General features: G+C 44.4%; 1 protein-coding gene across 3 annotated transcripts in view; it reads left to right on the forward strand.

Moving 5' to 3' along the window:
- The first annotated feature begins 491 nt into the window (after positions 1–491).
- Positions 492–12,576, forward strand: part of LOC137471229 (protein ELYS-like) — a 41,050-nt gene continuing 28,965 nt past the window's right edge. Inside the window, exons 1-5 of one of the 3 annotated variants that reach the window (XM_068185362.1) lie at positions 492–638; positions 5,637–5,763; positions 6,930–7,183; positions 10,794–10,974; positions 11,730–11,937. In XM_068185362.1, the coding sequence (XP_068041463.1) occupies positions 5,643–5,763; positions 6,930–7,183; positions 10,794–10,974; positions 11,730–11,937 (764 nt within the window). In that variant the 5' untranslated portion in view covers positions 492–638; positions 5,637–5,642. Of the gene's footprint in view, positions 639–729; positions 969–5,378; positions 5,535–5,636; positions 5,764–6,929; positions 7,184–10,793; positions 10,975–11,729; positions 11,938–12,576 lie in introns of those variants that run through there. The other 2 variants (XM_068185363.1, XM_068185361.1) reach the window with 2 other exon arrangements.

The following is a 12,576-nucleotide window of genomic DNA, read 5'->3' on the forward strand; positions in this document are numbered from 1 at the left end:
TTTACTGTGAGGGTGGTGAGGCCCTGAAACAGGCTGCCCAGAGAAGCTGCAGATGCTCCATTCCTGGAAGCGTTCAGGGCCACGCTGAACAGGGCTTTGAGCAACCTGGTCCAGTGGGAGGTGTTCCTGCCCGTGGCAGGGGGCTGTAACTCGATGATCTTTAAAGTGCCTTCCAACCCAAACCATTCCGTGATTCAATGAAATCCAGATAGACCGGGGGAGGGGGGAAGAGGGAGAAGTGGGTGAGCGGCTCCTGCGATGAGACGGACACAGGTAGGCAGGGCCAGCTTTTTTCCCTGCCGGCGGTTGCCCCTCGGCGGGGCAGGACAGCAGAGCCGTCCTCACGAGGTGCGGCGGGGACGCCACCGACGGGCTCGGTAGGGCGCCGGTCCTGCCGGCCCAAGAACTACAGCTCCCGGCGTGCCCCGCGACAGAGAGCAAGCCACCGGGGCGGAAGCGGAAGCAGCCGCCGCGCGGCACGCTGGGATCCGTAGTCCGGAGTCCGCCGCCGCCAGCGCCCGGGGCCGTGTCCCGCGCATTTGAAAATTCCCGCGGAGGCTCGCTGCGGATCTCGCGAGAACTCCTCCCGTTCCCCCCCCATCCCGTCCCGCCCCCCGCGCGGCGGGTGAGCGAGCGAGGTGGGTGCGCGGGTCCGGGCCGGGCCGGGCCGGGCCGGGCCGGGCCGTTGTCGCCGCTGCCGCCGCTGCGGGAGGGAGATGCCACCGGCACCGGCACGTACCGGGAGTGCGGGCTCGGCTGGGCTGGGGGCAGCGGCGCGGACAGGAGGAGGCGGCGGAGGTGGCGGCAACGGCGACCCCCGCCCGCCCGTCTGCCTTCGTTCTTCCCTTTCTTCCTTCCCCCCCGTACCAGCGGGTACCGGCTGCTCCCGAGCCTCTTAGGCCGGCACCGCCGCTGGCGCAGCGCGGGCCCGCGGGGGCCTCGGGCGGGCCCGGCCGCCCGTCCCTTATGTAAGTGACCCCCGGGCTGCGGCGCCGTGTTCGCCACACGTGCCCCGGCCCCCGGCGGCGGGAGAGGCCCGGGCGGCGCGGCCTGGGCAGCGCACATGGGAGGCTCCGCAGCCGGGAGGCTCCGTCAGGCTGGGGGGCGTGGGAGATGCGGCGGCTGCCGCCAGGAGCTTTCCCTCCTGCCCGGCCACCCGCGCACGCCCTCTGTTCTCCCCGTTCGGTCCTGTATTTGGAGGGTTTTTCTTGACTTTTTTTCTAATTCCGCCTCCCCCTCCCCCGCGGCGCATCGGGAATGTATTCCATGAGGAGGCGGGAAATGCGCTCTGCTCGTGGAGCGGCGATTGCGGGACGCGGGATGGGTGCAGTGGGGAGGCCCCAGCTTTAGAAGAAGCCAGTGCGATTTGTGGGGGTCTCTGGGTCTTTGCACGAAGCAAAACATCGCGAAGCACAGTTGCTGCTGGCTTAAACAAAAGTGCTCAGTTCCTTAATAAACTGTGAGTCCATGTCTGGAGCTTCTGCCAATAGAATGCTTGGTGTCAGTCTTTCAGGTCTTATGATTGCTTCCTGGTCGTGTCTGGGGAAATTGGAGGAAATGGAGGGGGACTTGTTTGTGTCGGGATGGCTGCACCTGCACCCCGTTTAGGGTATAGGGCTGAGCGTGGCCGTGCAGGTGCCTTTGCAGGGCCGGTCAGGCTGGCTGCTTGTGTCAGCCTTGGCTGGCAGCTGTCCCATGCGCTTGGGCACACAGTTCTGTATCTTGGGCAGGACAGCTCCTCATTCACGTGCTGCCTCAGCTCTCCTTCCTGCATCGATTTGCCTGGGATTGACTTTTTCAAGAGTGATCAAGCGTCTATTAATTATGTGTCTTCTGCTTAATAAGGTGTCGGACATAGTTTTGGAGAAGCAGTGGTGACAGGCCTTTCCTGGTGTGAAGCTGGTTTGCTGGTGTGGTGGAAAGAATAGAATCCTTAAATTGGCAAGAGAGATTCACCCTGTTGCTGGGGTTGCAGGTGTTTCTGCAGCTGATCTTGTCAGGTTGCTGGTTGTAAAAATCTGTTGGAGAATTAAATGTTCCAAATCCACCTGCATCCAGCCTTGGGCAGCCTGCTCTAGGTGATGGCTTGAGCAGGGTGTTTAGAAGAGGTGCTCATGTGTGATTCTGGCAGGTCTTTCTCTTCGATGTGATTCTAGAATTTGTGCTGGGAGGGGCCAACAGTGGGATGGCATACCAGTGTGGCATGCTGGAAATGTCTTCCAAAATACAGTAGTAGAACAAAGGAGCAAATATGAGATGAGAAATGGCAGCAAGGTCTCTCTTTTGATGTCAGTGTAGTCAACATGTCCTGTGAAATCTTGTCTTTAGCTGTGACTGACCATATTTTTAGCTTTTTCTTCAGCGAGACCATAACGTTGTTGGCCTTTTAAACTGATTTTTGTGTAATACCATCAGTCAAAACTGACATCTCAGAACTCTGGCTTGGCTTTATGTAATTCTGCTTGAACGCACAATTTCTCTCTCTTTCTTTTTCCTCCTTCCCTCTCCCCCCTCCCAAGCTTTTTAATCCAAAAATTTATGACATTTCTGTCTTTGGAAATAGTTCATGATGTTTGGAAGTTATAAGTTCCTAGAGTGAAAAAGAATGCTCATTTTGGCAACTTGCATGCAGACTGCATTGATGTAGGATACAGCTGGGAAGTTGAATTCTGGTTTATTTCTGAAAATGGAGTAAGCATGTGACATTTTACCCTAATCTGATTTCTAACAGAAATAAGAATGTGATTGTAGTTATTGTTTTGAAGAGAGCCAAAATGCAGTTGCTGTTGGATATATCTCGTAAAGCTGAGAGGCTTTGTGCCTTTAATCTAGATCTAAGTATTTCCCCTCTGTTTTGATTTCTTAGCAGTTCTTGGTTTAACTTAGCAAAATGATGCAAGGAAAGCATCCTTATAGAGAGGTCAGTATATATGGTTCATAATTTGTTACAAAGTTTATCAACATTGTTCCATACCTGATTTCTAAAAATAAAAAGAGGTGTTTAAAATGGTCATTGCTTTACTGGAGCAAAACTGAGCTTGCCTGATGCTCTAGTATTTTCATTTTCTACAAAAATGGTTTAGGTCTTGGAGTTCTACTTATTTGATGGTTCTTACTGGTGTTCATGGATGGCTTTTTTTAATATTGTGGGCAGGAGGACATTGTGTTAACATCTGAGCTTTCCATCCGGGAAGAATTCTTTTAGGGATGGTGAGGAGTTTGTTTTTTGAGCTCAAATCTCCCCAGTAGAGGATATTTCAATTTGATTTCCAATTTAACCACACAAGGTTCTGTGCTCTTGGCACAGCAGGTAGGCAGTGTCTCAGGCAGGATCGCTCAGGGTGACTCACAAAGAGGACACAGCTGAGAAGTTTCCTTGCATGCTCTTACCTGCCCTACTGAAAGATATTTGTTCACTCTTTACTTAAAACTATCTTGCTATTATTGTGGTATATGGTATTAATAATCATGTACTTACCGCACAGACATCTCCATTCTTATTTACAAAAAAAAAAAAAAAAAAAAAAAAAAAAAAAAAAAAATTATTCGCTGCAATAATTCTGGAATTTTGTGCTCTTTTCTAAAATTCCTTAATATCTGTTGTCAGAGTCAGTGCTTTGTCAGGCTCGAGAAATGGGCTGACAGGAACCTTATGTAGTTTAACAAGGGAAAGTGCCAAGTCCTGCACTGGGAGGAACCACCCCAGGCACCAGTGTGTGTGGGGGGGCCTGCCCAGCTGGAAAGCAGCTTGACAAAAAAGGCCCCGGGACACCCAGTTGGCCATGAGCCATCCCTCTGCCCCTGCAGCAAAGAAGGCTGATGGTATCCTGCCTGGGCTGCATGAGGAAGAACCTTTGCCAGCAGGTGAAGGGAGGTGATCCTTCCTCTAGTACTGTACCGGGGACGCCTCAGCTGGAATGCTGTATCAGGTTTAGGCTCACCTCTCAAGATGAGAGATGAAGGTACTGGAGAGAGTACAGCGAAGGGCCACAGAGATAGTTAGCAGAGATTGGAGCAGCTTCTCTCAGAAAAGGCTGGGAGACTGGGACTGTTCAGCCTGGAGAAGAGAAGGCTCGAGACTTCTCATCAATGCACGTAAATACCTCAACCGAGGGTGTAAAGCAGATGGAGCCAGGAACATTCCAGTGGTGCCCAGTGACAGGAACACAAGCACACGCTGAAACATTTCAAAGATGCTATTCATCAACCAGATGTGTCTGAATTAATATTTGGTGTTATGGGTTAATCTTAAAATATATCCATTAAATTGCAATTAAACTAAGCAAGAATGCTGGTCAAATTGTGAGGCCTTTTACTCTCTGGACCCCTGGATACAGTGCAGAAGTTGTCACTTGAAACTGATGGCAAGTACCAAAAGAGAAACTCGGCAAAACTACTGCAAGTGAGTTGTCCCACTTGGAACCTGATCTGTTCAAGTAGTGAATGCTGGCAGAGTGGTCAGGCTGGCTGGCTGCAGTACTGGCTTTGCCATCAGCAACATTTTTGTCAAAATGTTGACTTATGCTTAGTGCAGGACCCTGACTTACCCTTCCTGTACTTCAAGTGCTCGGTGTTGTCCTGCTGGCAGCAGAAATGAGAGCACAACCCAGTACTAGTGACCTGTGTATAATATCTTGAGATGTCATGAAGAAAGCAGTACTATTTGAACAAGACAGTTGAATTTGTCTTGTCTGTTAGAGGCCTTTTCTGTAAGCCAGATGACTTGCAAAACATAGATACTTAAAGTAATTTGTATTTCCATGCATATGGATTATCTCATATTTAGCCACCTGCTTAATCCTGTAAATTAGTTCAGCTCTTCTGTTTCTCCAGAAAAAAAAATCTGTCTTGACATACTGAAATGTATATGCTTGTGGAGCACTTGTATGAGCATAAAACTGTCTGAGAGGCCTAGAAATTTTTCTCTAATACTGCAGAGGTGTGATAAGGAAAGGCAGTAGGAAGGAAGGGACTGGAATAAGAAATACAAGGATTTCAGCAGAGAAAAAGAACAATATTTTGAAGCGTTGTGCTACATTCACCTCTTAAGTGTATGGAAAAATACTGCTAATTAATGAGCTATGAAAGTCAGTATTGCTTGAAAGTATTAGCACTATGTTTTCTGGAAGAATCTGAGGATGAATTTGGTCAAGAACTTGGTATTCCTGAATGTCAAAAATAAGCATGGAAAAAGTAAACAAGACATGGCTAATCTGTGACATCTACTAGAAGACAACTGACAACAAATAAGAATGTATTAAATCAAGGGAAAGGGCAGAGAGTTATACCTCTTACCAAGAAACTTTTTAAAATGCGATTTTTCTGAGATCAAATCTTGCTAACCTGTATGAGTAGACTTGAACTTGGTGTGTTGTTCTCTTCCCTGTTATTTATCTTGTTCATCCCTCTGTGTCACTTTTTGTTGGTGATCTTGTAGGCATCAGAAAAGCTCATGATTCTCCTTTTGCTCTGATGTGAGATGAAAAACTGTCCTAAGTGCCATTTTTTTTGAGCAAAAAAGAGCTACAAATGATGTATGGGAGATTTGTCGCTGCATACTGATGAAGCTTGGGTCAGTCTCAAAGATATTTTTGGCTGACATGAGGCTCTTTGCCTTTTTTTTCCTTTATTTCCAGTGAAGAATGCGAGACCTAACGGCTCAGGTAACGAGCAGTCTGCTGCAGTTTCCAGAGGTGACTGTTGAGGCACTTGGGGAAGATGAGATCACCCTAGACTCTGCGCTGTGTGGGAAGTTTTCTGGAGGTGAGCATTTTCCTTTCAATTTGGATTTGGTATGAAGTTGTTATTGCCTGAAGCACAGGGTCATAGCATCAGGTTGGTTCTGTTAAGTAAAATGCATCAGGTTCTGATAGTGCTAACAGGATATTTTAACAATTAGAAGCACTGAAAGTGGAACAGCCTGCTAGAATCATGTGCTACTTAAATAATACAGCTGTCCATGCCCTCCTCAGTTTTGAATGAAACAGAAGGCAGTTTTCAAGGAAGAAAGAGTGTTGTTTTGGGATGTATTCTTTTTACCAGCTCAAGTTCTACGTCCATCATAGCATCCCATGCAGAAATAGTTACAGAGACACAATATGCTCCTTTTTCCTCTCTAGTCTCAATAAAACGTGGAAAGAGGGACAGCTCTGTTAAGCGCTGCCCGTGTATTTCCAAGGTATTTAATAGGATGCAGATGAGGAGCCAGTGAGAGTTGCTGACAACAGCTAAGCAGATGAAGCAGTTGACTTTCTAGGTGATCTGAAGGTAGAGCTGGATGCCTGTCTGGATGTCTGGGCTTCTGTTAAGACCAGGTAAATCTTATCTATCTGTCTGTACTTGCAGTAATGGAGCTCATCCTTCCTTTGAGCTTGAAGTTCTTCAGAAAGGAGCAAGTGTTAAAGTCTTGAGTGAAACAACACTTGTTAAATTCTGTCTGGGATCAGCACATGTAAAAGTTGGAAAGAAGCATGCAGTGCCCATTTTAAGATAATTTCCTGTCCAAATCCCTGCCCAGAGTAGTCATGTGTCAAGCAAAAGTCTTGACTGGAAATGAATTGGTTTAGATGGGCTGTATTTGAAGTATGCTTTGAGACTTGTATTCCTGTACATATTTAGGTGTTTTTTAGCAAAGCCAGGCCAAGTATGGTGTACAGACTAGAGCTCAGTCTATTGTAATCTTTATCCCAAACAGTCAATGTTCTTGAGTGCAGGAATGACAAGTACAAATGCGAGAGAATGGGGTTATTAATTTTGAGAAGTACCGGTTGAGGATTGCAGTGGATGGTTTAAAATAATTGTCCAGGTGTAGGCAGGTTGGCCTTCCTCCCTTAGGTGCATTTGAGGGAAAGGCCCAGTGGCAGTGCCATTGGTGTTGTTTCAGTTCTTCTGCTGGGCATTTGTTGAGTGGTGTTGCTTTTGCCCTGCAGGCAGGAGTGGCCTGGCGTGGCTGGCGTGTGGCCCTCAGCTGGAGGTGGTGAACTCAGTGACCGGAGAGCGGCTCTCTGCGTATCGCTTCAGCGGAGTGAACGAGCAGCCTCCCACCGTTCGCGTGGTGAAGGAGTTTTCTTGGCAGAAGAGGACTGGACTCCTGGTTGGGTTGGAGGAAGCAGAGGGGAGTGTTCTCTGTCTGTATGACCTTGGGATCTCAAGAGTGGTTAAAGCAGTGGTTCTTCCAGGAAGGGTATGTATCTTTTTGGGGAAATAAAGATTTTGTGTTGTTTGGTGCTATATAATCCTGTTCCAAGAAAAGCTCTTGTGCATCTCTTTGTATGACTTTTCCTTTTTATAGTGCATTAACATATTGTCAGTTTGGATTATTCAGTCAGGAGAGCCTTGATGTAAAATCTTGGACTTAGCAATTGCGTTATCTTTTGAGTTTACTGATAGTAAAAAAAAAAGGTAGAGCACATAATGATGAAATTCTCCGCTTTAAAAAAAAGGCATTGAAACCTTTATTTTTTTTTCAGAGCAAAAAAGGAAACCCCACTTAAATTATCTGTAATATACCTTTCCTAAATGACTAATTTCTGTCAGAAATACTGTCTTTAAAGTGTCTTCAGATTCCCATAATTTTGCTGTTATTGACTTTGAGACGTTCCCATCAATCTCAGACTAGGAAGCAGGTGACGTGGGAACGGAACAGATTTTTCTGTTAATTTAGGATTGGAAAAAAGATTTTAGTGAGTTCTCTGTCAGATAGTTGGCAGATTTACTTTCAGTGTGCAGTCCTTGAATCTCTGCTTGTTGAATATAGTGTTTGTGTAGATGGGATACAGTGGTGTAGTGTCGATAATTTTTTCTGCCTTCTGTAACCCTTGAATTCAAATGATGATGTGTCTCTGTGTCTCATTAATGCAATGGAAACAAGAATCAGATTAAGTTATCACAACATCAAGATTCACTGTGTTTTTATCATTTTAGAATCTGCAACAAATAAATACTTATTTACTACTCAGCTTTCCCTAACATTGTTTGGTTTGACTTGCTAGGGTACAGGTTGAAGTCTTGTTAATAGTAGTAAGCATTTGTGTTAATTTCTAAAGATACAAGTCATATCAGTGTTCCAGTGTGGTGTTTTGCTATCTGCTCAAGTTGTAGATGGAAAAGCAGGCTGTGTGCTAGCATGAACTTAAAATAAGTAAATTATGTTTTGGTAAATGATGTTGGTGTTAGGTTTTATTTCTTCTATCTAATTAAGCTAGGAAAAGCACAGGTTAAGAAGTAAGGATTATGTTCCATGTCGAATCTGTAGCTGTGGAAGTGTTTTGACATAGAAGCTAGTTCCAACAATCAGTTGTATTAGAGAGTTGTTCTATACCACAAAAACTGATTCAGGAGCAAAGATGAAGCCCTGCAGGAAAGAGTTGGTTGTTGGGTTGAAGGGTAGGGATTTTGAAATAAAGCCAAAGCTGCTCTGAAAGTTTTGCTCTTATGCCCTGAAAGCTCATGATTACAAGTATGTTTGGTCTGTTGCTTGCATTTTGCTTTCCTATGTCTTTGGTATTTGCGTTAGTTAAGTCAGCATAGTCAGGACACAGGTATTGCTAATTGAAGTCTTAACTTTTAGGGTGTGAGTGGGAGTAAGGGTAAGCAAAAACAAGTAGATAAAACTTGCACTTGGCTGCTGTCCGTATGTTTTGATTTCTTTCAGAAACTCATATTTGCATATTATGTAATGTATAGTTTGGTGGGATTGATTTGCATGAATGTTTCTCTGATTTTCAGATTAATTATTTTTAAAAGTAAAATGTGGATCTTTTCTTAACATCACGTTCTGCAGTTCTGTCATTACTCTTTTAAACCTTTAATGAGCGCTGTGTTTTGGGACTATTTTCTCACAGGTATAAATTCTGCGGATAGCTAAGTTGTACAGTTTAACTTAGAGCAACTCTGCTCCAAGGTGTCAAGTTGTTAGTGTATTAATACAGGGTGTTTATTGTCACTGTGTGAATGCTTTTTAGTGTAAGAGTGGATGTTGAGTCGTTCAGAGAATAAAGAAATCAGTTAAGAAACCCAAACTCAGGAGCTTAGAAAGAATTTTGGCATAATATCTTTTCATGTGTCTGTGAGTGTCTCTTGATGCTCTCTTGATTGATATGTGTATGAAATGCAGCAGAAGATGACTGGAAATGTTGATGAGTATGATTTGAATCGGATTCTGAATTAAAAACATGAAGTGCATCTAATTGGTTTATAACAGTTGCATGTTTCAGAATTGTTGCATGGTATTTTCCCAAATTTTCCTGGTTTTTATGAGGCAGAAGGGCAGCATTCAGATTCAGTGAGCTGAGAAAAGTTTTCTTTGTTCTTTCCCAGAATGAGTTGGCAAAGCACTAGGAGAATAGGAAAAAGCAGTGCATAGCATAGTGGAAAAATGTCATTACAGGAGCTTCTACATGGAAAATTGAAGTAACCAGGGAACATTTTTGGAAACCTATCCAAAACTAGTAAAGATTCATTTGGAGCCAGTTGTACAGTGAAAAAAATAACTTGAAAAGAACTCACAAGCAACACTTCAACCTTGCCTAATTGCACAGCAAGATGTGTTCTGTATTTCCTCATCAGTCACGAGGAACGCAAGAATCTGAGTAATCAAAATACTTTCGTTAGTCCTCGGAGCAGTAGAGAGGATTAAAAATTTAATTTGAATCATAAGAAATCTGAAAGCAAACCAAATTTCCTAAATAACTAAAGATACTTGTAAGATTGAAGTTCTTGTGTTCAAGGTAAAAGGTGGATGGTATAGCAGGTGGCCAGGCAGTGCAGTCATAGGCAAGTGCTTGGTACGGCACCGAAGAAAACCTCAGGGGGCCTATAAGTTTGGATATTTTCCCACACTTCTGGGGGTAAAAAAGCTACATAAAAAGATAGACTAACTTGTGATGCTCACTTCTTTATTTCAGACAAACCTTTGCTGTTGATGTAGAGCTGATATCTGCTTTCATGATGCTGCATTTGTAAGAGGCTGGAAGATAGCCCCTATTCTAGTGCAGGAGCCCTGGTGTGCTTGTGTCTCTGCTAGAGCAGTCAGTATTGTCCTGGGTGTGGTGTGGGTGCTGAAGGGTCTGTTCACCTTGTGCTGAGGTCATGGGGAGTGCTTGGCCTATCAGGGAGCAGAGAGAGCTCCTGCCTCAGGCTGAGCAAGTTCTTGTTTGGTCTCTTGCTTTTGGTTTAGGCTGCCTTTTACAGTTTTCCTTACCACCTGTAAGAGTGCTGGTGTGCATTTAAAATTTTTGTTGGATACTACCAGTCAAAGTGAGGGCCAGTGTTGATTTTAGTAAGCCAGCACCCCCCTCCAATCCTTTCTGGGATTGTTTCATTCCCATGGAAATGGTGTGTCTGGTGTACCCCACAGCCAGTGCCTCATTACCTTGCAGCCCTGATTTATCTTAAAAAATGCTGGGTAAAGAAGGCCTGGACTGTATCACAGTGCTGATGGGCTTTGAGTAGTGGGAGAACTAGATCTAGCTTTGTCTTTCTTACTTAAGTCCTTTACGCATGCTAAAGCTTCTAGCATGTAATTGATTTCATGTCTCTTCTTAGATGCAATTTTTTTAAGTAGGAAATGGAAATTGGTAAGCTGTAAAGACAGAATGCGCCATTTAAGTGGAGAGAGCTTTCTTTCTGTTAATGTCCATTCTGCTTGATACAGTAGGGAACAATGATGTGTTTTTAAGTCTTATGAACCTGTATTTCGTTTCTGTTTCTTATGTGCTAATGCTGGCTTCCCTTCTGTGGATTGCTCTTGAGCCTGTCAAAGAGCTTTGATCTTAACCTGCAGTTCCCTGCAGGTGACTGCCATCGAACCCATCAGCAATGATGGCGGAGCCAGCGTGAGCACGCGGCACCTGCACCAGAGTCTGCGATGGCTCTTTGGAGTGGCAGCGGTGGCCACAGATGTTGGCCATGTCCTTCTGGTTGACCTTTGTTTGGATGATTTATCTTGCAGTCAGAATGAAGTAGAAGCATCAGGTAAGCTGCAGTTTTTAAACTTGAATTTAGAAGTAAGAAAACGTGTTTCTTTTCAAAACCCAGCTTGTATCCCAATGCAGAGCCCAGCACGTGCTGACTGACTACCGACATTGCCGACTGCTGACTGCAGGCAGCAGTTTGACGTGGTATGGTTCTGAACTGGTCAAAAATGGGAGTGGCTTAATACTCCTCCCGATGTTAAGAGGACCTCTTGCTGCCCACATCCCTTTGTCCCTGTGATTCTTGCCAGTGGGAGGTAGGAATTTTTCCATTTGAGTCAGTGCAGCTGTGGGATAGGAAGTTGTGTCAGAGGTACCAAATTCCTTGGGAGTGTTCTCCTGTTTCCATTAATGACTTGGGTCAGGCTTTAGGCTTGTGTTTTAAAATAAATCTGGCTTATCAAAAATCCTGCATTTGGGTGAATGAATCCTGCAATTTGTGTTTTCAGATTGCATACACTGTTTTGGGCGTTGTAAGAGTGGCTTCAGGAGTTCGTGTCCCTTCAAGTAGCTTCCTCATGAGGCCCAGTAAAGGAATTTGTCTACAGTGGTTGCATTTATACCCAGTTTTGAAATAGGAGTGAGAATACCTGTCCCAATAGAGAGTCCTCCTGTTCTCTGAATGGGTGCAGAAATGGGCATAGCAAGAAAAGGTGCTGCAAAAATTAGCTTATACACGTTGTATAATAACACGAGTTTAAAATGCAGCTGAAGTGGCATAATGCATTAATTTCTTGCCTGTTTTTATGTTTTTAGATCTAGAAGTTGTCACTCGAATTCCTGCTGAAGTTCCACAAAGAAGAGAAGCTGTGACCAGGGAAGGGAGGCATCTCTGTTTTCAATTACGAAGTCCTTCAGGAACAGCAGTATCAACCCTGTGCTACATAAGCAGAAGCAACCAGCTCGTTGTGGGTTTTTCTGATGGCTACTTGTCACTATGGAGTATGAAAACTTTGAAGAGAGAGTAAGTAGTCACTTCCACTTGATCGCACTTGGAGGTGCAGGGGTCTCAATTTTTTGCTTCAGGGAGTCATGCAGTAGGAATGTGATGGGGTTGATTTTTATAAGTCTGTTTGTTCTGTCCAGGCATATTATGTGAACCCAGGCAATGCTTGTGTTTCTGTGAAAGATTTTAGAATGACTCAGAACCAATTACTGCAATTAGGGCATCCACTGAAAGGCTTCACTTTGTGAATAATCTTATTTTGGTGATAATATTCTTTAAAGTGTTCATGATGGATCTATTGACATGATAATTCAACAGTTGATCGGTGCCTGAAAATACATTGTTTCCTATATTTCAACCTTGATGGAAATTGGTGGTTGACTCATTCCCAGACCAGGATGGATATGTGAATGAAAGTTTGTTTGAAAGACTTGGAGGTCAGAATAAGGGATACATATATTTATAAGCAATAGTGAATTTTATAGGTGGTTTGAAATCTGCCACTTGAAATATATGACCACATTTAGATAGGTGTTACTTAAGGAAATCTTCAGTGCCTCACCAGAAGCTATGAATGTGTTGAGGATGCATTATGGATACATAAATAGACAGTGGACACGTAATTAGATGCAAAGAAAAGATTGTGAAGGCGCAGTT

Source organism: Anomalospiza imberbis, chromosome 3 (assembly GCF_031753505.1).
Source record: "Anomalospiza imberbis isolate Cuckoo-Finch-1a 21T00152 chromosome 3, ASM3175350v1, whole genome shotgun sequence".
In the NCBI taxonomy this organism is placed as follows: domain Eukaryota; kingdom Metazoa; phylum Chordata; class Aves; order Passeriformes; family Viduidae; genus Anomalospiza; species Anomalospiza imberbis.